Source organism: Cavia porcellus, unplaced genomic scaffold (genome assembly GCF_034190915.1).
Source record: "Cavia porcellus strain 051 isolate PalLab524CR breed Dunkin Hartley unplaced genomic scaffold, mCavPor4.1 scaffold_32, whole genome shotgun sequence".
Taxonomy (NCBI): domain Eukaryota; kingdom Metazoa; phylum Chordata; class Mammalia; order Rodentia; family Caviidae; genus Cavia; species Cavia porcellus.
The window spans coordinates 17,650,489-17,673,775 of NW_026947515.1; the positions used below are offsets into that span (position 1 = coordinate 17,650,489).

At 35.8% G+C, this 23,287-nt stretch overlaps 1 protein-coding gene and 1 pseudogene across 12 annotated transcripts in view; one reads left to right on the forward strand and one right to left on the reverse strand.

Moving 5' to 3' along the window:
* The window catches only part of Tanc2 (tetratricopeptide repeat, ankyrin repeat and coiled-coil containing 2), a 463,309-nt gene that overhangs the window by 216,503 nt on the left and 223,519 nt on the right, over positions 1–23,287 (reverse strand). For all 12 annotated transcript variants that reach the window (XM_063242114.1, XM_063242113.1, XM_063242108.1 and 9 more), the window contains one exon: positions 4,196–4,344. In XM_063242114.1, the coding sequence (XP_063098184.1) occupies positions 4,196–4,344 (149 nt within the window). The remainder of the gene's footprint in view (positions 1–4,195; positions 4,345–23,287) is intronic.
* Positions 5,452–5,575, forward strand: LOC111755667 (small nucleolar RNA SNORA2/SNORA34 family; annotated as a pseudogene).

The following is a 23,287-nucleotide window of genomic DNA, read 5'->3' on the forward strand; positions in this document are numbered from 1 at the left end:
GATGATAGGAACAGCTATTTTGGAGAAAATGACATCTTAATAGGTAATACTGATTTAGTATCATCTTGTTTTGAAGTCTCATCAAACTTTGTTCTTCTGTCTCCATTGGTCTAAACAGGTTGTATCTTATTGGATTTCATTATGTACGATAGTATAAGCAAAAACTTTTAAAGACAAGGAGATTATACAGAAACCATTGTTCATTTTCTGTTAGTTGATTCTAAATACCCTGTAATGCTGTCATTCTCTTAAATGGTTTTACATTGTTTTGATATATTTAATGCTACAATATATGAAGTTGTACTCAAGGATTTCAAGGAAAGAGACAATATGGTAACTACTTTTATGTCAGGATTATCTTGTGGTGAAACACTATTCTGCTTAAATGGTTACGTTTTGATCTGCGCTGATTTGCTGTTATGCCCTCTTTTATCTCAATCTCCACTCCATTATTTACTTTTTTATTTTCATCCTTTTAATTAAGGGAAAAATAAATAAAAATAGCAGGATATATTATAGCAACCCACTTTGACTTTCCATTATCTTGATTTAAAGCCCTGTATTACTCTCACCATCTTGTTTTTGACTAATGTCCCCCTATTCTGCTTTGCTTGATAGTACCAGGTTTGAAAGTTTAGGCAACAGCTGTGAAGATAGTGAGATTCATTATGACACCCATTCTCGATGACTTTTATCTACTTTTGAAGACCTACAATGTCTCCAATGTTTTGGTTTTGTCGGTTTTGTTCTTTACTGTTTTGTTCCATTTTATTATAACTGATGATATAGCCAATTCTATTAGAGATAGCGGGAGGCATTATGGTAACCATTATTGATCACCTTGTATTATGCTTTTACATTATTTATTATGTCCACCCTTTTGATTTGATTGACTCTGTTGTTATGTCACATTTGGTTCTACTCCCTTCCAAAAAAGTAGTAAGAACTGTGGGAGTAACAAAACCCAAAATGTGTAATTGTCATTGTACAAAAGAGAGGAAAAGGAAGTGCTCTAAATGATATAACTGCATGTATGTTTAAGTGTATAAGATAGAAAATGATATCACTGAGTTTTATTGGATCATTGAACAGAACTGTTTGCAGTCTCACTGTTGGAATGTCCACTTTACAAGCTTTAACTTTGTGACTTGAAGAATTGTTTCTAGGATGACAATGTGTAATCCATTAACTAGCGATTTCCTACTGTTTATTTTTTTCTGTAAATCTGTATAACTTGTACCCTTTCTCTGCTTTTTTTTTCTCCTTAAATAAAATTAAAAAAAAAGAAATATTCATGCTGTAAGATTTATGTTATGTAATGTGGCTGTTATTACATTCTCTCCGCTCTCGCTTTCCCTCCCTCCCTCCTTTATCTTGCTCTCTCACTATAGTTCTCTCTGGATACAGGTTAAAATCAAGGCTTTTATTCTGAGCCACATCTCTGGCCATGGCACCTTCCACCTTTTTTTAAAATTTTGAGACAGTCTTCAACTTGTGATCCTCCTTCTTCAGCCTCCCAGTCTGATGGAAATACAGTTGCGCTGCAAAAGTCATACTTTAATTTGGTATGACTATCAAGAAATGAAAATAGGGGCCTGGGGATTTAGCTCAGCAGCGTAAGTGCCTGCCTTGCAAACAGGCAGTCATGAGTTCGATCCTAGGTACCGATAAAAATGAGAAAGACAAAAAAAAAAAAAAAAAAGAAATGAAAATAAAACAGATGTTCTATCTATACCAATACATAAAAGCCCTCAATATAAGTCATTTCTATTTTTAATTCACAGAGTTTAGGTGTGCTAATATTACAATGCAAATTTTAATTACAAAAAGTCAACAGTATTAGCTGCATATCTGTAATTTCAGCACTGTTAAGAATGTGAAATAAAAAGACTACAAGTTTGAGCACAGCCTGACAACTTAGTGGGATTCTGTTTTTAAAAAGGTTGGGGATGTAGCTCAACGTGAAGGTTCTGGGTTTAATCCTAGTACCAGAAAAAAAAGTCATTAGTTTTTCCATTGTGAAATTTATATTCTTGTATGAGGCACAGACAAAAAGCCCACAATTAACACATAATAAACTATCAGGTATGATGATGGGTGGGTATTGTTTGGTAACCTCATTAAGGAAGGCCTCTCTGAAGCAATAACATCTGAATGGATGAATGAAGTGAAATGAATTACACAGGAAAACAATTCCAATACAACCCAATATGCTTTATGTGTTCAGGAACAACAGGGAGGCCCAATATGGCTGGAAGGCAGTGCATGAAAGTGAGGGGTAGAAAATGATGGAGGAGAGTAGCAAGGGGCTAGATCAGTTAGAGTGTTCCTGGCTATGATGATTTTAGAATTTATTCTAAGTGTGATGGGCATATAATGAAAGATTAAAAGTAGAGAACTATCATAATCATATTCACGTTTTATAACCATCACTGTGGCTACTGAGGTAACAGAATATAGAGACAGGTGGGGAAATGGAGGCCTATAAGGAGTTCATTTATTTATGTGATCAGTATCTAGCACTTAATAATGTTCAATATGGTTGTAGGTAAAGAGGGTACATAGTGATGAAACCAGGCAAAGACTCAGGCCTTCTGGGATAACATCTATAGCTATTACAGTGATGCAGGCAACAAATGAAAGTGGTTAGTCTTAGCCACAGCAGTATAAGTAATTAAGAAAAATTAAAAGTTTTGTATATATTTTGAATACAAGAGTCCATGATTTCCTAAAAGAGTGACTGTAAGGCATGACAGAGAGAAATCAAGAATGGCTCCAGTACTTTTTTTTCTTCAGACAGTAGGGGGTACCATTTACTCAGCTGGGGAACACGGAATAATAAGCAGGTTCTGGGAGAAAATCCAAAAGTTAATTTTGGTATATTAAATTTGAGAGTATCCTAAACATATAGGTAGAAAACATAATGTAGGTATTAAATATACAAATCTAGAGTTAAAGGAACTAGTGATAATTCCAAAGTTAAGAGAGTATTTACAGAAATAAGAATGAAAGAGAATCAATAGTATTGCTGATACTATTGGCATCATCAGGCACCTAAACACAATAAAAGCTTCCCAGGTGACTGTACATGCAGTTGGAAATACCAATGACATAGGTGCTAACGATAAAAATAGAGATCTAAGGGGGAGAGTGATGGATCAATTAAACATTACCCAAAAGATATATAAATACATTGAAATTATCCTCAAACAACTATAACAAAGCTAATTTATGACAGAAATTTCAGTAAAGAATTAGTAAATACTAGTAGAAATATTAGTAAAGAATATGTAATTTGGAATTAATTTTTGTCCTCAGAGTAAAATGCTTCACAAGAAGATATTCACACAAACATTAAGAACATATAAATAAATATGACTGTATTTTTTTTTGCCACACTTAAATGGAAAAAGCCAAAAGAAAGAAAACTACTAAAATAATTTGTAATGTTAATATTTTAAAATTTTCTCAGCTGGATGTTCCAATCATTAATTTTCAGGTTCTCTATTTTGCTAAAACTAATTTTTTGGAGCAAATTTTAGCTATATCCCATAACTTTTGTTATGCTTAGTTTTCATTCTGCAGTTAAAATATTTTCTAATTTCTTGTGATGTCTTGGTCTCAAAAGGTATTCAGAAGTGTATTACTTAAACCGAAATATATGCAGATCTTCTAGGTATTATTTTCTAATTTATCATTTTGTAATTAATATGGTCACTATAATTATAATCTTTTGAAATTTGTCAAGAATTGCTCTATGGCTTATTGTATTATCAATATGATAAATCATCTATGTGCACTTGAAAACTGTAAACTGTTTTTTTTTTTTTTTTTGTATCTGGAATTAAATTCAGGGCCTCATGCTTGACAGGCAGGTGCTGTGCCACTGAGCTACATTCCTGGCCCTACAAACTGTTTTTATATAATTTCTGAGTGCAGTGCTCATATGTCACTGTTATTAGACATCTTATATAGTTATTCATTTGATAAATGAATCAAAGTCTAAAAGTATATTTTCTGCTTTTAAACCTAAGAATAAACAGGTGTTTCATAAACTGAAGAACTATAATGATTATGGAAAATTAAGTTACATTTTAGGCCTCAAAAGGCATTCAATAATTGGGGTTATCCTTCTTAGCAAACACATTATCTTTCTTTTTCTGATATAATATGCTGACTCATACAAGCAATTTACCTGACTTTCATCCTGTACCTCCATGCTGAACTGGTCACCTGGCTGAACTTCTGTGACTTTTTCTCCAAGGAGAAAGCCAAGACGAGTCATGAGTGTGTTTGCTGCCTCATCTACAGATGGAGGAGGGCCAAGTTCCTGTTCGGCATCACCTGTAACAAGAAGGCAAAACATGAATCCTTCAAAAATGTTCTAGTTCTGTAAGTATTCTTACATTCAGTTTGGTCACTTGTTTAGTTCACTAAGTGCAAACAGTCTACAAACTGATTTTCCTACTTGCACAGATAATAACTGCTGTATAATCTACTGAAATTACCCTCATTTTATCTGCTGGAAACACCTGATTTTGAGAGAATGTTTTTATAGCTTGACACACAGAAAAAGGTCCCAATTTCTTAGGCATTTAGTTTTTGAATATGGTTCCAGTATTGAGATTTAATTCTCAAACACAATCTCTTTAGTCAGTTTCTTTTAATACTATTTAAATATTCCTTTTTTCTTTTGAAATAATTTAAAGTTTTAAGATTAGGACAAAAACACTATTTTCCTTAACCATTTGAATGTTACAGACATGATGTCCCATTATCCTCTGAACAATGACACTCTTTTTATAATTAGTTAAGTTTATTGGTACATTTTAGATACATATAATGATCACATTCATCAGAGAGAATCTGTACTTCTACACAACATATCAAACTTCTTTTTCCCATTTCTTTATTTCTCTTCAATCGCTTTCCCCCTCCTTATTCACCGTGAGTTGTCTCTTCACCGTGTTGATTTCTTTTGCTGTGTAAGTTTTTTAGTAAGATGAGATCCCAGTTATTCTTTGTAATATTTCCCATGTGACTGTGGCTTTGTTCATAAAAGTTTTTGCCTAAGCCAGTGTCTTTAAAAGTTCTACCTATTCTCTTCCAGCAGATTTAGTGTGTCTGTTTTTATATCTGGATTTTTATATAACTCATAACAGAATGAAAATGAGGAAACTGAAATTTCACATTATTATGACCCCATCTACAGACCTCAAATATTTGCCTCAAATACTTGCCCATAATGTCCTTTTTTCACAAAAGAATGAGATTTAGGCTAGCCAGTAGTAGTTTGTTTACTAGTAGTCTAGTTCAGTTACCAGTTCTCTTTCACCTTTTCAAATCTGAAATAGTGTCTTATCCTTGACTTTCTTGATGTTTTTAAGAATGACAGACCAGTTGTTTTGTATCCCCAGTTCTTTTACAAACATTTTAAAAATTTTATGTTGAATGGCCCTGTACCAGGCCAGCAGTTATCTTAAACCGTTGGCTTCAAGCAGGAGCCTAAAGTGGTATCTTTCTATGGTCTGTTGGCCATTTTACAACTTTAGAAATTCATTAGAAGGAAACAACTCAACACCCAGTAAGCCTGCTGTAGTGGGTCTGGAATAGTCATGCCCTTCCCATTGTGGACCACACGCCCCTGGAGTTCCACAGCCATACGAAAACATCAATGAGCACTTGCAGAATATTCAAGGTGTGATAAAAATATATGAATATTTACATTAAAAATATATTAAAGTAAAACCACATTGCCATTAATCCCCTCAAACTACTTCTTCCTTCACATACACTTATCCCATCATTATTGCTGCTTTCTGAAGCAGTTCTGGAAGTCCTGTTTTGTGAGTACATTTATTAGATGCAATAAAAATACAGTGAACTCTGCTGCCCTGTGTTATTCAAAGGAACAGGTAAGCTAATGCACTCAATCTGCAACTATGCAACTTCTATCTCTTTCCCAAAGATAATAATAACCATGTGAAATGAAGACTTGAAATGATTCAAATCATTGCAGCAATAGTGCAACAAAGACGCTCAGGACAAACAACTTCCAGAACTACTTCAGAAAGAGGTAAGAATGATAGGCTAAGTGTGTTTGAATTGAGGATGAATGACAGTGTGTGTTTTACAGCAATAAATTAAAAACATATTTTTAAAAAAATTTTTATTTAAAGAAAGACAAAGCAAAACAGAAAATGGGCAGAAATAGTACATACTTTCAAAGAAAATAAATAAACAGTAATAAATCATTAGTTGATGTATACATATTATCCTCCCACAAATAATTGTTCAAGATACAAAAGTGGAACATATAAATGGGAATTCAACCAGGGAGACTGCAAACAGTTCTGTTCACCTATCCAACAAAAACTAAGTAATATGGCTATCAATCCTATCCACTTAGACATGTACACATTTATCCATATCTTTATTTATGTTGAGACCAAACAAAACTTAGTAGATTAGAATCATTCTGAACAAAGATTAACAGTATTGCTCAATTTCACATCATGACACTCGGGAATCAGCACTGGGCACTGCAGTGCCCCTTTCTTTCCTTCAAAGTATTTGTTCATTTCAACATGTGTCATAAGATCAATTCTCATAAACTGTTTATAGGTTTTACGCAAGCATGAGTCTTAACATGTGTTTCTAGCCTTTCTATATTAGAGGGAGAAACAGAACAAAGCAGGACAGAACAAAACATATTCCTATAGACACAAAAAACTAAAAGGGCATATAAAACCGCTACATAAGGAGTTCTAACATGGTCACCGTGCTGTCTCTACTTATCATCAACAGAATTGGCTATATAACCAGATAAAGTATAATTGAACGTATTAGTACATACAGAATTAACAGAAATAAAACTTTGTAGATAGTGTAGAGCTACAAAAACAAGTAGTAATCAAATCAGAATGGGTATTGTAGTGAATCACTGTCATTTTCAGTATAGTTGTCTATACTCCTCAACTTGATACCATCAACCTAACAGTTTTGAATAAAATCTGTCAAAAATAAGGAACATTCAAACAAGTCAGATTTAACTAATATCAGACATGATACAACAGTATAAGTCATACAGGGATCTGGATTAATTTAATAGGAAATTAAAGACGACCAATGTGCTATATCCTAATATCCTCAGGACAGCAGTCTATGGCCTCAGATTCAGTGCTTGTATACAAACTGGGACGGAACAAGTTCCATCCAAGCAGAGTGGTACGAGTAATAAGTGTTTTAGTTTCTGATACACTAGTACAACATCTTCTGCTATCTTTTTTAAGACTATTCCTCCCCTCTCTCTCCCCCAGGATGTACTGTGTATTTTTGAGTCTCCCCAACACTCATGGTTTTATATTGGGGGGAGCAACCTGCTATTTACCTAAGTGTTTGTGAACTTTCTCACTCCCGGACTTGATCTGTAGTTGTATTTCTTCACTTATTAAAGCCTGTCCGTTCAACCTATCCATAAATACTGGTTCAGTTACCCCTATTACTCTCTGGTTCCCTATCACATCAAGTTCTGTTTTCTCATACTTGATTTTGGTCCATATACCCTTCTTTAGGTTAGTATTTCCTATAAAGAGCCTCTCGGTGGACCCTGCCTCTTGATCCACTCTGCCTGCGATTCTCTCTTTTCTCCCTTAAGTTAGTGTATCTAGGCCATCTATATTAGAAATTATATCCAACCTTCTCTGCCTCATTTCTGTTGTGCTCTTTTTCCGTCATTAGTTGTCTGTCTGTCTTCTTCATTTGGCTTTTTGTTCCACTCATTGGGGCCTCTCTGCCACTGTTTCTGAAATCCTGGTGCTCTTCTCTCTCTTTAGAATGTCCTGTAGTATTCTCTGCAGAGTTGGATTGGTGGTTGTGAATTCCCCCAGTTCCTCTTTATCTTGGAAGCATCTTGTTTCTCCATTAATTTCTAGGGACAATTGTGCAGGATACATCAATCTGGGCTGGAGGTTATTTTCTTTCAAGGCTTGGATTATTTTGCCCCACACTCTTCTAGATTTGATGGTTTGTGCCCAGAAGTCTGCCATAATTCTGATGGGTTTTCCCTTGTAAGTGATCTCTTTCTTGTCTCTGACCGCTTTTAATATTCTGTTCTTATATTGGATTTCTGGAATCTTGATTATTGTATGCCTGGGTGTAGTTGTGTTTTGATTACAGGTGGCTGGAGTTCTGTATGCCTCACACATCTAAGCATCTTTTCCTTTTCCTATGTTTGGGAAGTTTTCCCTTATTATTTCTGTGAATAGCCTTTGCAGTTCCTTTGTTTATACCCCTGCTTCTTCATTCACATTCTTTATTCTTAAGTTATAAATCCTCTTGTCGTCTTCTAGCCTTTGTATTGTTACTGTTTGTTTCCTTGTTATTTTTAAGAATTTTTTCCTTTCATGTTCCCACATTGCAAACCTGTCCTCCAGTTTGAATAATCTATCCTTAGTTTCTTTCAAGCAGTTTTGCCAGCTTTCAATGGAGTTTTTAATTTCCTGGAATCTCTTTAAACCGGCTTCATGTATTCTATGTTTTCTCTATTTTCTCCATCAAACAATTCTCCCCCCCCCCACCTTTTTTGTTCTTCCATTCTTCCATCTGTTTTTTCTTGGGAGGTGCTTAGTATTTCTTTAATTATTCCATTTATATCTTGCTTTACTTGGTTAAATACTTCACTTTTGAACTTGTCTATGAGGTCCCGAAGATACAGCTTTATGTCTATTGGTGCTGTGTCTGATACTGCATGTTTTCTGTCCTCATTCTCCTTTGCATTTACCTTTCCTGGATCAATGTTCTCAGGTTTCGGGACTGAGGACCTTTTCTTGTTGCCTCCTCTTCTCGTATTTTTTTGCTCCTTCCATATAGGCATATATAGGAGGCCTGATTTCTTTCTTTGTTGGTTCAGTTTGTCTGAAGCACACTGACTAGGTGGTCCCACCCACTGCTGTGTACTATGAGAGGTACAGACCTGGGCAGCCTACGTTGGGCCTGTCCCTCAGGTCAGCCAACCTGCTGAAAACTTCACTGTGTTGGGGTGCACTGCCAGGTGTAATAACTTGTTTTGGGCTAGCCTATTGGGGCTCAGTACACGGCATCACCCACGTCAAGTGCTCCCCACCAGTCCTGCTTGAGAAGGGAATAGCTGACTGAAGTCACTGCAGCCCCTTGTTCTGGCCAGTCTGCCTAGTCCCAGAATGTTGTCTGTTGGAACTCCCCCTTTTCTATGGAAGGGTTTTTATTCCACTCACTCACTGCAGGTCAATGCAGGGATCCCCACCAGCTTTGCTCTCAGTTTGGTTCGCCGACTCCCAGTGTGTTAGTAGATCCAGTGAGTTGAAACTGGCAGGCTATCCCAGCTGCGCAAATTCAAGTGCAGTAGCAGCAGCGAGTTCAAGCCGTGAGTTCAAGTAGCAGCACAGAGACTGTAGCGGTTCCAATCATAGCACTGGGACTGTATTTTTTTCTTTTTTTGGTGCTGGGGATTGAACTCATGACCTTGCACTTGCCAGGCAGGTGCTTATGCCACTGAGTTAAATCCCCAGCCTGGGACTGTATTTTTAATTGGTTTCTTTCAGCTTAGTTTGTTCCTGGATCCGGAGGGTATATCTCCCTCTGTTTGGGACTCCCCATGCTGTATTATTTTTGGAATCTAATTTGACTATATAGAGAGTCTCTGTAGCCTGCTGTTATCTATTTGCCATCTTTCTCTGAGTCTCCTAAAAACGTATTTTTAACATTTATCATAGTATAAGCTCCCACTCACCCACTTGGGCCACTCACTTTCAGGATATTTCCAAATAAAGAAAATCACACAAAAGAAAAGAAATCACGTAAAATGTAACAGGGAACTAAAAATGATACATTAGGAATGTGATGTGTTAAAATTTTATTAAATTAGAATCTGATTACATGAACTTACTTGACTGCCAACATTTTCTTAGACTTTAAATTGAGATGCATTTAATCTCATCCCACCTTGTAACATTTCACAATGACATAGATCCTATACGATATTACAAAACTTATTTAAATCAGAGTTCAAGAAGGGTATCAGAAAATGGAAAGATATCCTTTGTACTTGGCTAGGCAAAACGAATACAGTGAAAATGACTGTACTTCCAAAACTTTTATGCAAATTTAATCAACAATCCTGATCAAAATACCAATAGCATACCTTACAGAACTAGAGAAAATAATCCTAAAACTCATATGGAACCAGAAGAGACATGGAATAGCAAAAGTGATTTGGAGCTGCAAGTGCAAGGCAGGCATCACAATCCCTGATCGAAAGTTGTACTACAACGCTATGGCGATAAAAAAGAGCATGGTACTGGCAAAGAAACAGACCCAACAATTAATGGAACAGAAGATGTAGAAACAACTCCAAGCATACTTAGATGTCTTATCTTTGACAAAGGGGTCAAATATCTTCATTCCAAGAAATCGTCTTGAATAAATGGTATTGGGAAAACTGGCTTGACACTTGCTAAATAATGAACCTAGAGCCATATCTTTCACCACTAAACTAAAAAAAATGGATCAAAGATGTAAGTATTAAAACAAAAACAGTAAATGTGCTGAAAGGATTAGATAGAACACTTGAAGACAGTGGTGTAGACAAAGAAACTTTGTACATACAGGAAATACTATAAGGAATCAAACACTGAGATCACAACAAATTAAAAAACCTTTTACATAGCAAAACAAACTACCAACAGAGTGATGAGACAACCCACAGAGTGGAAAACTTTATTAACTCTTCCTTGGACAAAGGACTAACCTATAACATATAGAAATAAGTTAAAAAACATCAGCTCCCCGTTGACAAATTTAAAGTCCCAATCTAAAAAATGGGCATTTGAAATGAAAATACACTTCTCAGATGAAGAAGTACAAACAGTAAATAAATGTATGAAAAAATGTTCAACATCACTGGTCATTTGAGAAATAAAAATTAAAGCAATGGTGAGATTTCATATCATTCTGGAAAGAATGGCTATGATCAAGAAATCAGTAAATAAAAAATATAGCATGAGCTGTGAGAAGTATTCTGCTGGTGGGAGTATAAATTGGTACAACTCCTATGGAAATCAGTACAGGGATTCCTCGAACAAACTAAAATGACAGGTTCTATTTGATCTAGTTGTGGAAGATTCCCTTCTAGGAATCTTCCCAAACGAGTTGAAAGCATCATACAATGGTAACATATGTATACTCATGTTTATAGAAGCACATTCAACAGTTAAATGTTAAAAACAGCGCGCCAATCAATAAACAAATGAATTGAGAACATGAGATATTTAGATACAGTGGAGTACTACTCTGCCATAAAAATGTTAAACTTGAGTCATTTTTAGGTAAATGAATGCAACAGAGGACCATAATTTTAAGTGAAATAAATCAAACACAGAACTTTAAATATCACACTGTTTCTTTTGTATGAGAAACCTAAACAGTAAATAAGAAGCAAAACAGAGGACAGATATTGGGAAGTAGAACATGTTGAAATGGGAAGGGGAACATAGGAAGGGGACAAAGAAGGAAGGGAGGGAGGGAAAGGAAAGTGGATTTTAAAAAGAGAATGGCAAAGGAAAATGGAAACGAAACTTTTGGAAATGGGGAGGGGGATGGTCAAAAAATAGGAATTAAGACATATTATGTACAAGTACAACTCCCCTATGATAAAAGCGATCACTATGCATGGCAAATATGTACTAATAAAATTTTAAACAATAAATAAAACTCTTTGTGGAGCTATATATGCTTTTTCAATATTGCAAGCATTGTATACTGTTTGATACTAGGAACACAGCAATTTCTTATTACTCTGGATATTCAATATTACATGTTTAAACCACTCCAAATGCTAAGAAAGTAATTTTTTTCATTGTTATTACTCAGGTTATCAACTACATTAATTCCTCTACTATGCCACAAACAGAATAAAGATGTATGTTCATTATTGAATATTAATACTGAAATCAAGTGTTCCTTTTGTGGAAAAATCTATTAAGAACTCTCATTGAATTTATGTCAGAGGTTCTGTTTTCCTTTTCTTTTCTCTCCAAAAAGCAACACAGATTTTTTTTTTGTCAGAGTAGAAATACGAGTATTTTTATATTATGCATATAGTATTTAGATTTACATACTATTCTCCCATGAATGATTCAAAACTTCTTATTCCTTTGTAAACTAAAGATGTTGCTCTCTTCAAGTTGATGAGAAACTTTTTCCCTTCCTACAGGTTAACGTCTACTGTTTTTTAAACTTTCTCATAAATTTCAGGGCTCTAGATATTCTCAAGCTCCATTTTGCTGTCTCCTAAAACTTTATTCTGATAATCACCAAAAATTTTGTATGCACAGGTTAACATTAGGAGACATAAAAATTTAAGTCTCATAATTTAGGAGATAAAGCTATTAGAAAAGCCGATAATCTACTTGAGAAATAAGATTAACATGATTTCTTTATTTAGCATGTTCTTATATAAAACATACTTATAAGTCACTAGTCTAAAACTTTATAAATAATTTGCTTACTTAATCCATATAGCTTTATGAAAGGGGTATTATTCTTCTCATTTTGCAGATGAGAAGGTAGAGGTACAGAGAAATTGTTATCTGTTAAGTCACATAAATAGTAAATGATAGAAGAAGGTTGACTCCAGAATCCATCCTTCCAATTTGTGTAATATAATGCTTTCCTCACTGGAAGGAAATACTACAAGATGGAAAGAACATTTAAATAGTTAAAAGTGATACTATAATTTATACTAGCTTACCAAAAAGTTTGAACCTCTATGTTTTGGTCAATTTTTCAAACGTATTTTGAAATACGAGCAACTACTTTGAAGATAACAATACACAACGTACTAATCATTTTTATTCTATTTTGTTTTGAAATGTATCTCTTTTTCTTTGTTTAAAAAATACAAAAACAAACAACCCCCTCCCCAAACTGACAAATGATGATGGCTTTAAGAATCTTGGATAACGGTTTTCCGGGAGAACATGGCGGACAGATAACAGCAACTACCGGAGGCTCTCTGAAAGACTCGGCTCAGAAGCCAGGAATGGTGCGGACTAAGGAGACATAAGCAGGTGGAGATATGCTCTGCTGACTCAGGAACGAACTGGGCTGAGAGAAACCAACTTGGAATGCAGTCCTGGTGCTAAAACAGGAACAGAAAAGCCTCGGTGTGGAGCTGGACCCCGCGCCACTGTAAGCCGCTATTTGGGTTTCCCGCCGCGCGGCGGCTGGCTGCCTTTACAGTGGCTCAGCAAGGAGAGAGACACGCAGAAGCTCTGAGAACAGCAATCTGCGAACGGCAGGGAGGCGTGCACTGACTTGTGGTGAGGTGAGTGAGAGAAACTGACACTCTACCACAGTTTGACTCCAGCGGAGGACTTTCTGGGCCCGAGCAGTCCTGCGGGAGCAGGGCGTGGTGGCGACTCCAGCCACACATCCCCCTCTTGGGCGGGATTGGTGAAAAGTGCCTGGCCTGCGTGACGCTGCCGGCGGACCTGGTAGGCTGTCCCAACCCAGATCCCAGAGCCTGACGGTGGCCCAGAGGGGCGACTCCCGCGTAGGCTGCCTGGTCCGTAACTCCCTGGTGCGCAGCGGTGAGCGGGAACACCTAACTGGCGCAATTCGATCAGGCTGTGGCTGACTGGGAGAGAAGCTGGGCCTCTTATATAAGCTTGCATATATAAGGAACAGAGAAGAAGAGGCAGCATGGGAAGAGGCAGCAACAAGAAAGGCTCCTCGGCCCCCAATTCTGAGAAACAGGCAATAGCAGACACCGCACCAATATACATAAGGCACCATATAGAGAGCCTCATAGACCAATTCAGGAATGAAGTTATCAACGACCTGAAGCTAGAAGTATGCAGAATAGTTAGAGAAATGCTAAGTACCACCCAAGAAAAAACAGGCGGTGGAATGGAAGAACAGAAAAAAAGGGGAGAATTGTTTGATGGAGAAAACAGAGAAACCATAGAATACGTGAAGCAGGTTCAAAGGGACTACCAAGATACCAAGAAGTCTATAGAAGACTGGCATAACAGCTTGAAAGAAACTGAGGACAGACTATCTGAACTGGAGGGCAGACTTGTAATATGGGAGAATGAAATGAAAAACTTCTTAAAAATAACAAAGAAACAAACAGCAATAATACAAAGACAAGAAGATGATAAGAGGATCCATAACTTAAGGATTAAGAACATAAAAGAAGAAGTAGGGACACAAACAAGTGAACTACAAAAGCTACTCACAGAAATAATCCAGGAGAATTTTCCTAATTTAGCAAAAGGTAAAGATACTCAGATGTATGAGGCATACAGGACCCCAGCTACCTACAACCCAAACAGAGCAACACCCAGGCATATAATAATCACAATTCCAGAAATTCAATACAAGAACAGAATATTAAAAGCTGTCAGAGACAAGAAACAGACCACTTACAAGGGAACACCCATCAGAATTACAGCAGATTTCTCGGCACAAACCATCAAATCACGAAGAGCATGGGGGGAAATAATTCAAGCTTTGAAAGATAATAATCTCCAGCCAAGATTGAGATATCCTGCACAACTGTCCCTGGAAATTGATGGAAAAACAAGGTGCTTCCAGGATAAAGAGGAACTGGGGGAATTTGCAACCACCAATTCAACTCTACAGAGAGTATTGCAGGATATTCTAAAAAAAGAAAAATACAAAGAATCCAGAAATAATGGCAGGGAGGCCACAACGAATGGAGCAGAGAACAAAATGAAGAAGACAAACTGACAGCTACTGACAGAAAAAGAGCTCAACAGAAATGAGGCAGAGAAGATTGGATGATAGGAATAGCTATTTTGGAGAAAATGACATCTTAATAGGTAATACTGATTTAGTATCATCTTGTTTTGAAGTCTCATCTAGCTTTTGTCCTTCTGTCTCCAATGGTCTAAATAGGTTGTATCTTACTGGATTTTATTATGTACGATAGTATAAGCAAAAACCTTGTAAAGACAAGGAGATTATACAGAAACCATTGTTCATTTTCTGTTAGTCGATTCTAAATACTCTGTAATGCTGTCATTCTCTTAAATGGTTTTACATTGTTTTGATATACTTAATGCTACAGTATACGAAGTTGTACTCAAGGATTTCAAAAAAAGACAATATAGTAACTACTTTTAGGTTAGGATTATCTGGTGGTGAAACACTATTCTGCTTAAATGGTTATGTTTTGATCTGCGCTGTTTCGTTGTTATGCCCTCTTTTATCTCAATCTCCACTCCATTATTTACTTTTTTATCTTTATCCTTTTAATTAAAGGAAAAAAATAGCAGGATATATTATAGTAACCCACTTTGACTTTTCATTACTTTGATTTAAAGCCCTGTATTACTCTTACCATCTGGTTTTTAACTGATGTTCCCCTATTCTGTTTTGCTGGATAGTATCAGGTTCGAAAGTTTAGGCATCAGCTGTGAAGATAATGAGATTCATTATGACGCCCATTCTTGTTGACTTTTATCTACTTTTAAAGACCTACAATGTCTCCAATGTTTTGGTTTTGTCGGTTTTATTCTTTACTGTTGTGTTCAATTGTATTATAACTAATGATATAGGCAATTCTATTAGAGATAGCGGGAGGCATTATAGTAACCATTGTTGATCACCTTGTATTATGTTTTTACATTATCTATTATGTCCACCCTTTTGACTTGACCGATTCTGTTCTGTTATGTCACATTTGGTTTTACTCTCTTCCAAAAAAGTAATAAGAACCGTGGGAGCAATGAAACCCAAAATGTGTAATAGTCATGGTACAAAAGAGAGGAAAAGAAAGTGCTCCAAACTATATAACTGCATGTATATTTAAGTGTATAAGATAGAAAATGATATCACAGAGTTTTATTGGATCAATGAACAGAACTGTTTGCAGTATCGTTGATGGAATGTCCACTTTACAAGCTTTAATTTTGTGACTTGAACAATTATTTCTAAGATGACAATATGTAATCCATTAACTAGTGATTTCCTACTGTTCATTTTTTTTCTGTAAATCTGTATAACTTGTACCCTTTCCCTGCTTTTTTTTTTCCTGTTCTCCTTAAATAAAATTAAAAAAAAAAAAAAAAAAGAATCTTGGATAACAGGTGGATGTGGTGGTACACAACTGTAATCCCAGCCCTGAGAAGATGAGGCAGAAGGACTGCTGTAAGTTTGAGGCCAGCTGGGGCTGCATAGTAAATTTAAGGCTAGCCTGAACTACACAGCGAGAACCTGTTTCAAAACAAACACAACTACCACAAAAAGAACAGTGAATAATGATGCAGAGGAAGATTTAGAAAAGCTTCTTAAGTGTTGGCAATACTCTATATCTTCATATAGATACAGCCATACGGGTGTATTCACATCACAAAACTTTATAAAAAGTTAACATTATTTTTGGGGCAATCTTAATTAAAAACATGGCAGAAAATGTACAAAGTACACTGACTTTCAAAATGAAACAATATTTGTACTATTTAGTTTTTCTCTTTTATTCAAAAAAGAAATCTAGATTTATAAAGAAAAATAATGCTATATAAGTATTTAAAAACTTGATATCTATTTAAATTGTTCAAATAAGGGACAGTAATTAAATATCAGCAAACTTAATATCCTAAACATTGATAACTTTCTCTTATCTTAAAGAAGTTTTGAAATAAAGATTTAAACATATCAAATGTTTTATGATAAACCACATACCAGTCCAATTATTTAAACACAGGATTACCAAAAATTGCATATTTTTCATTAATTTTACAAGATAATACTACAAGAAATATAAAAACAACTTTATCAAATTTATTCAATATCAAAATCAACCAGTTTAATGCTACCCGCTCAAGTGATGCTCAGGATAGTCAATACATAAAGAAATGTTAGTAACACTCAGGGTAAACTGCTAAGTAGTTAGAACAGATCTTCACCAGCCCTGCCCCTGCACACCAACCATCATTGGAGAGATCTCCCGCAGGTAACCAGCTCAGTTCTGGGAGGCAGCGGCCACCCTTGCCCCTGTGTACACATCTTTCATGATCAAGGATGTTTCCCAATGCCGGTAGCCAGCGTGGGCTGGAAAAAGCAGCAGCCAGCCTGCACCAGCACACCCAATGGCCACCAATGGATACCTGTAGCCAGTACTGGCCAGGAGAGCCAAAGAATCACATTTTGGAGAAGTACAACCAACATGGAAAGTGCCAGAGACTCCACCACCTGCTTGTCTGGAAGAATCCACGAAAATGTCAAAAAGAAGAAGCAGAAGGCAGTCTTTGGTTTCCAAGCCAAGCACACCAAGCTCAGGAGATGCAAACATAGAAGAGATCGGGAGTCACATACCTGAAGTTTCTGAAGTGATGGCAAGTTAAGTAAAGAAAGAACTTCATGAGGCTATAAAAGAAATTAGAACAGATATACTATCTCAGGTAAAAGAAGAAACAAAAATCATTATAAAAGAATAGTTAAGAAATAGAAAAAATAGGCATAGGAAAATGAGACAAACCATGAATGAACAATAAGAAGGATTTAGAATGCATGAAACAGATTCAAAGAGATATCCAGGAAATTAAAAACTCCATTGAAAGCTAGCAAAAACCACAAAAAGAAAGTGAAGATAGACTTTCAGATCTCGAAGACAAGTTTGTAGCTACTAATCATGAAAGGAACTATCTCTTTAAAAAAAAATCAAGGAACCAGGAAATAACAATACAACAGCTATAAGACAACACAAAGAAAAATAGTGATAGGTGTCAGTGAAAAAGCAGGTCTCAACAAAACTGACATAAAAAGTCTATTTATAGAACAGCAGAAAACTTTCCAAGCATGGTAAAGGACCTGACATTCAGATAAGTGAGGCATATGAGTCTCTAGTTAGCTGTAACCCAAACAAATCTCCACCTAGACATATAATAATCAAGATCCCAGAAATTCGGCACAAGAACAGAATAGTAAAAGTTGTTAGAGAAAGGAACAGAGGAAAACCCATCAGAATTATGACAGACTTCTCAACACAAACCATCAAGTCACAAAGAGGCTGGAGTGAAGTATTTCAATTCCTGAAAGAAAACAACTTCCAACCCACACTGATGTACCCTGCAAAACTATCTTTCAAAGTTAATAGAGAAACAAGAAACTTTCATGACAAGAACAAGTGAAAGAATTCATGACTGCCAAATCAATCCCACAAAGTTACTAAAGGACATTATATAGAGAGAAAAAGATCACAGTTCCAAGAATGGGGGCAAAGGGGGATCATCAAGCAAGGCAAACAATTGCATAGAGAGGAAAAGTAGGCAGTCAATGGCAGGAAAATAGCATCGCAGACATGAACCACTGCATGCTGGTCATAACCATTAATGTAGATGGCCTCAATTTACCACTAAAAAAAAACATAAGCAGAGTGGCTTGGGAGACACGATACATCAATATGCTTTATACAAGAAACATTTAATTTGAAAGAAAATTCACGGACTGAAAGTTGAAAGAGAGAAAACAATGCTCTATGTGACAGGGAACCAGAAAAAATTAGGGGTATCCTGCCCATCTACTGCAGAATGGATAAGAAAGAGATGGCATTTTTGCATAATGGAAAGCTACTCAGCTATAAAGAAGGAAAACCTAGAGGCTCTTTAGGTAAATGGATACAACTGGAGATCTCTTACTCAGGGGTGAAACAGTTTAGCCACGTGGGTGAACACTGTGTTGTCTCCCTAGTATAAAAAACCAAAGGAGCTAGTGGTATCCAAAATGAACCTTAGATACTGTGAAATTGAAAGGGGAGGAAAAATCTAAAAAGAGAAGGCAGTGGCCACTGTTAATCTATTATTGTGCTTTAAAACTCTGTATTGTTTTCGTTGTTCTGCTTGATTTTATTCCGTTTTGTTTTGTTTGATTTTATTATGTTTAATGGCATGGGCAGCTATTTCAAAGATAACAAAATATATTATGGTCCCATTACTGATTTCCTGTTATCTTGTTTCAAAGCCCTGTATTGCTTTCATTGATTTTGTTCTACTGCTTTGTTTGATTTTATGATATCTGACAATATAGGCAGCTACTTTGAAGATAGCAAGAGATTATAGTAGCCATTGTTGTATTCTATTATCTTGTTTTGAAGTCCTGTATTGCTTTTATTGTTTTGTTTTGATTGGTTTTATTCTGTTTTGTTTTGTTTGATTTTATTATTTCTGATGGTATGGGTGGTAATTTTGAAGATAAGAGGCATTGGGGTAGTCATTACTGATTTTCTTTTATTTTGTTTAAAGTCCTGTATCACATTCATTGTTTTGTTTTGATTGACTATTGTTTTATTTCATTTGGTTTTATTCTCTTAAAAAAAACTCCACAGATCTTCAATCAATAATATTTTTAATGGGCTATTTAGTCTATAGAAATGGCAGCTAGAACATAGGTTCTCAGTCTCTCTCCTTCCCACTATTCATTCATCACACTAAAATGAAAAGGCTGCCAAGACATGAATATTGTGATACTTGGAAGGTATATAGAAAACTTACAGTTGTTAAGAACAGATGTGATTTCCTGTAGTGTAGAGACTAAGGGAAATATCCATGACCAAAAAGCAAGAAAAATAGCAAAAGCCTTATATTTCTCGGCTTCTTGGCTGACAGATGTTGAAGGTTCTACCTGGAAAGAAGCTGTACCTGCTGAATGTGGTCCTTGGAGGTACAACTTTTGCTTTAGGCATATCATTACCAGACAAATGAAGACAGATTGAGATTTCAAGTGAAATTTCTTTTCTCCTGGAATTGTTGACTGGGGCCTGCAGGGAAAAGAACCCTATTGGCTTGGTGAAATGTTCCCTTTCAGTAGAAACGTCAGTACAATTCTCTCTCATCCTCAACTATTTCAAGGCTCCCAGTATGCATGGGAAGTTTATGTTTGAGATGGTATAGCTCATTATTGAGACTGTAGAAGATCATCTGTAGCAGTGATAGAGAACCTTTTAGGCATTCCAATGATAAAAACAGCCCACTTGCATGCATGCTATAGGTTCACCAGCACTGGTCTGTAGCATTCAAACTCACCTACATACCTTCCACTAGGCCAACTGAATCTATAAACAGTGAGCCACTAGTGACAACCAACAACAAGAAGGCAGAACCCTAGTGTATCAACATTAACCTTGGATAAATTCAAGTTATTACTAAAAGACAACCAAACAAATACAGAGCTAACAACAAATTGCATGTAGTTATGTAAAGATTACCTTTGCATGTACATTCTTCAATAGCCAAGAAAAGTAAGCAACAAGAAGAGGTGGAGCTGTGGAGCCAGTGGCACCCATGTGTCTAGGGAAGAGAACCAAGAAGCCAACCCCATTCTGTGAGCCAGAGTTGGTTGTGGGCCAGGCCAACCCTGTACTATGAGCCAGCAGTGGCAAAACATCCTGGGAAGAAAACTAAGAAGCAGCTAACCCTTTCCTATGAGCCAGTGGGAGTCAAGGGCTTGGATGACCCCTTCTTGTCAGCCAGCCAGTGCATGCCTGGGAGACAAGAAGTACTAAGACACTCCTGTCGAAGATAAACAACTGGCTGGTTGGAAGACACATAGGTTGTGATGATAGCCACCGAAGTAAAAACATGAATTAATCCCTGTATGTTTGATTGACTTTGTAGGCCTAAAGTGGGTAGTTCTAGCATCTATTTAAAGGGAAACAATATACAATATAGTCACTATATAGTCACTATAGTCACTATGGGGGATTTCCTTTTGAAGGTGGCAGCCATTGTTAATTCCCTATTATCTTGTTTTGAAGTCCTGTATCATTTTCATTGCTTTGTTTGGTTTGGTTTTATTCGGTTTTGTCTAGTTTGATTTTATTATATCTGATGGCATGGGCAGCTATATCAAAGACAACAAGATATATTATGGTAACCATTGTTAATTTCCTATTACCTTGTTTTGAAGTCCTGTATCACTTTCATTCTTTTTAGTTGGCTTTTTCTGTTTTATCTTTTTTTTATTTTTATTTTTTTTGTCTTTTTCCTTTTTATCGGTACTGGTACCAGGGGATCAAACTCACAAATGCCTGCTTGCAAGGCAGGCGCTTATGCCACTGAGCTAAATCCCCAGCCCCTTCTGTTTTATCTTGTTTGGTTTTATTATGTCTGATGGTATGGGTGGCCATTGTGGATTTCCTATTATGAAGACCCGTATCACTTTCATTGTTTTATTTGGATTGAGTTCTGTTTTATTTTGTTTGCTTTTATTCTCTTTAAAATAGAAAGCAGTAGAGTTGTGTGCAAACATAGTAGAAACACATAACTCTAATACTGAGTTAAAGTTCACATGCCTAACACACAGAAACATCAAAGAAATATCTATAGAGGTGTGTGCAGTGACAAATGTTTGTAATCTTAGCACTAAGGAGATGGAGGGAAGAGGAGTTTTTAAGTCCAGCCTGAGCTACACAGAAATTTTAAGACCACCAAAGACTATACTGGAGATCCTGTCTTGGAAGGTAAGGAGGAGTGAGAGAGAGACAGACCAACTGAAAGTATGAATAAAATAATTTTAGAGAAGAATCTAACAGGATTTGAGTAACTGGATTTATTGGAATTGAGAATGAATTGAAGAAAGTTGAGGCAAAAAGTCTTAAGAATTTCTTCAGCTTCTGAAAAATATAAACATATGTATACGTCAATCTAATCTTCTTTCCTTCCTTCTAAATATCAACATTGTCCTTTCCTCTATCTGTCTTAATAGGTTTTATATTGTTATAATGAAATGCCCAAGACCAGGTAATTTATAAAGACTAGAAGTTTATTCAGCTAAAGTTTCTGGAGGTTGAAAAGTTGAAGAGAATGGCACTGGCATCCCCTGAGAACTTGCATGTTGCATCATAACTTGGTGGAGGGTGTCACATAGAGTGAAAAAAACATTCTGATTAAGGTCTCCTTTGCATGAAATCACTACTACCATCACAGCACTCCTACCTCTAAAATTTCATCTAATCCTATAAAAACTCCTTTAAGAGCTCACTTCCAAATACCATAAACACATGCATTTGGGAATTAAGAGAAAAATCAATGTATATAAGAAATATTTACAAATTAATGATAGGGATAAAGCATACAAAGAAGAGAGAAATTTATCTTGGGAAGGAATAGGGAAGAACATGGAAGATATTTCTGAGTGAAAGCCATATTTGAAATTAGTAAGTTTGATGTTTAACAGTAGACTTGAAAGAACAGAGGGAACAATTTTCTGATTCAAATTCTATATGACTTATCAGTTCAACACCAACAGAAATGACAAAATATAGCAATATTTAATGTTATTTTAAAAACCATTTTATTTCTGGAACAATATTTATACTAGCAGTAGAAGTAATAGTAGCAGTAATAGTAGTATCAGCGATAACTGCAACATACTGAGCTATTAGTGCTGGGTACATTTCTAAGTGCATTAAATATATAAAATTATTTAATCTTAACATATTCCTTATCTTAGAGATAGCAAATTTGAGACCACAAAGATTAAATTCCTTCTTCCATGTGGATAGAGTTACTTAAATAATAAATATTTAGGTCCTGGTTGTCTGGCTTCTGAATCTATGTTCTTAACAACTTCATCATTCTGCCAACAAGATATATGTCATTATTAAATATAAATTACCTATGTGTTTATTTTTATATTTAACAGAATTACCTACTATAGACAACATATAAAAGCCCCCATTAACTAAATAACTATTTACTAAGTACTTCAGATGTGCCCAGTGCTATATTGGGTGTCAGACATATGTGTTAGGTTTATGAACCATTGGCACAATTCCCATCATTCAGTAACTTTAACTAAATCAAATTAAAAATTCTGTGATATATAAAATTCAAGCTAGAAATGCTATAAAAAAGCAAGTGCTAAAAATTTCAAAAGATATTTTGATCTTTTCCTGAGGATACTAATTTTCTCCTTAGCAATGGTTTATACTTTACAACAAGTGCAAAGAGTACCTTCTTCTTCAAGTAGTCAGCATACATAGAAAATGAATAATAACTGAAACTGTACCAAGAAATGAGTATCAAATAGTTAACACATCCAAATCCCCAATCTACACCCCTAATACGGTAGACTGTACGCAGATAACACACAAAATCTAGGGCCACATTCTCAATTCTTGGTGTTCTCTTAGCATTTCCACACTCTCTCCATTCTTTGTATTGTCTTAGCACTTTCACATTGAGCTGTACACTAGTGTTGCAATGTTTCAACAATTTGTTCT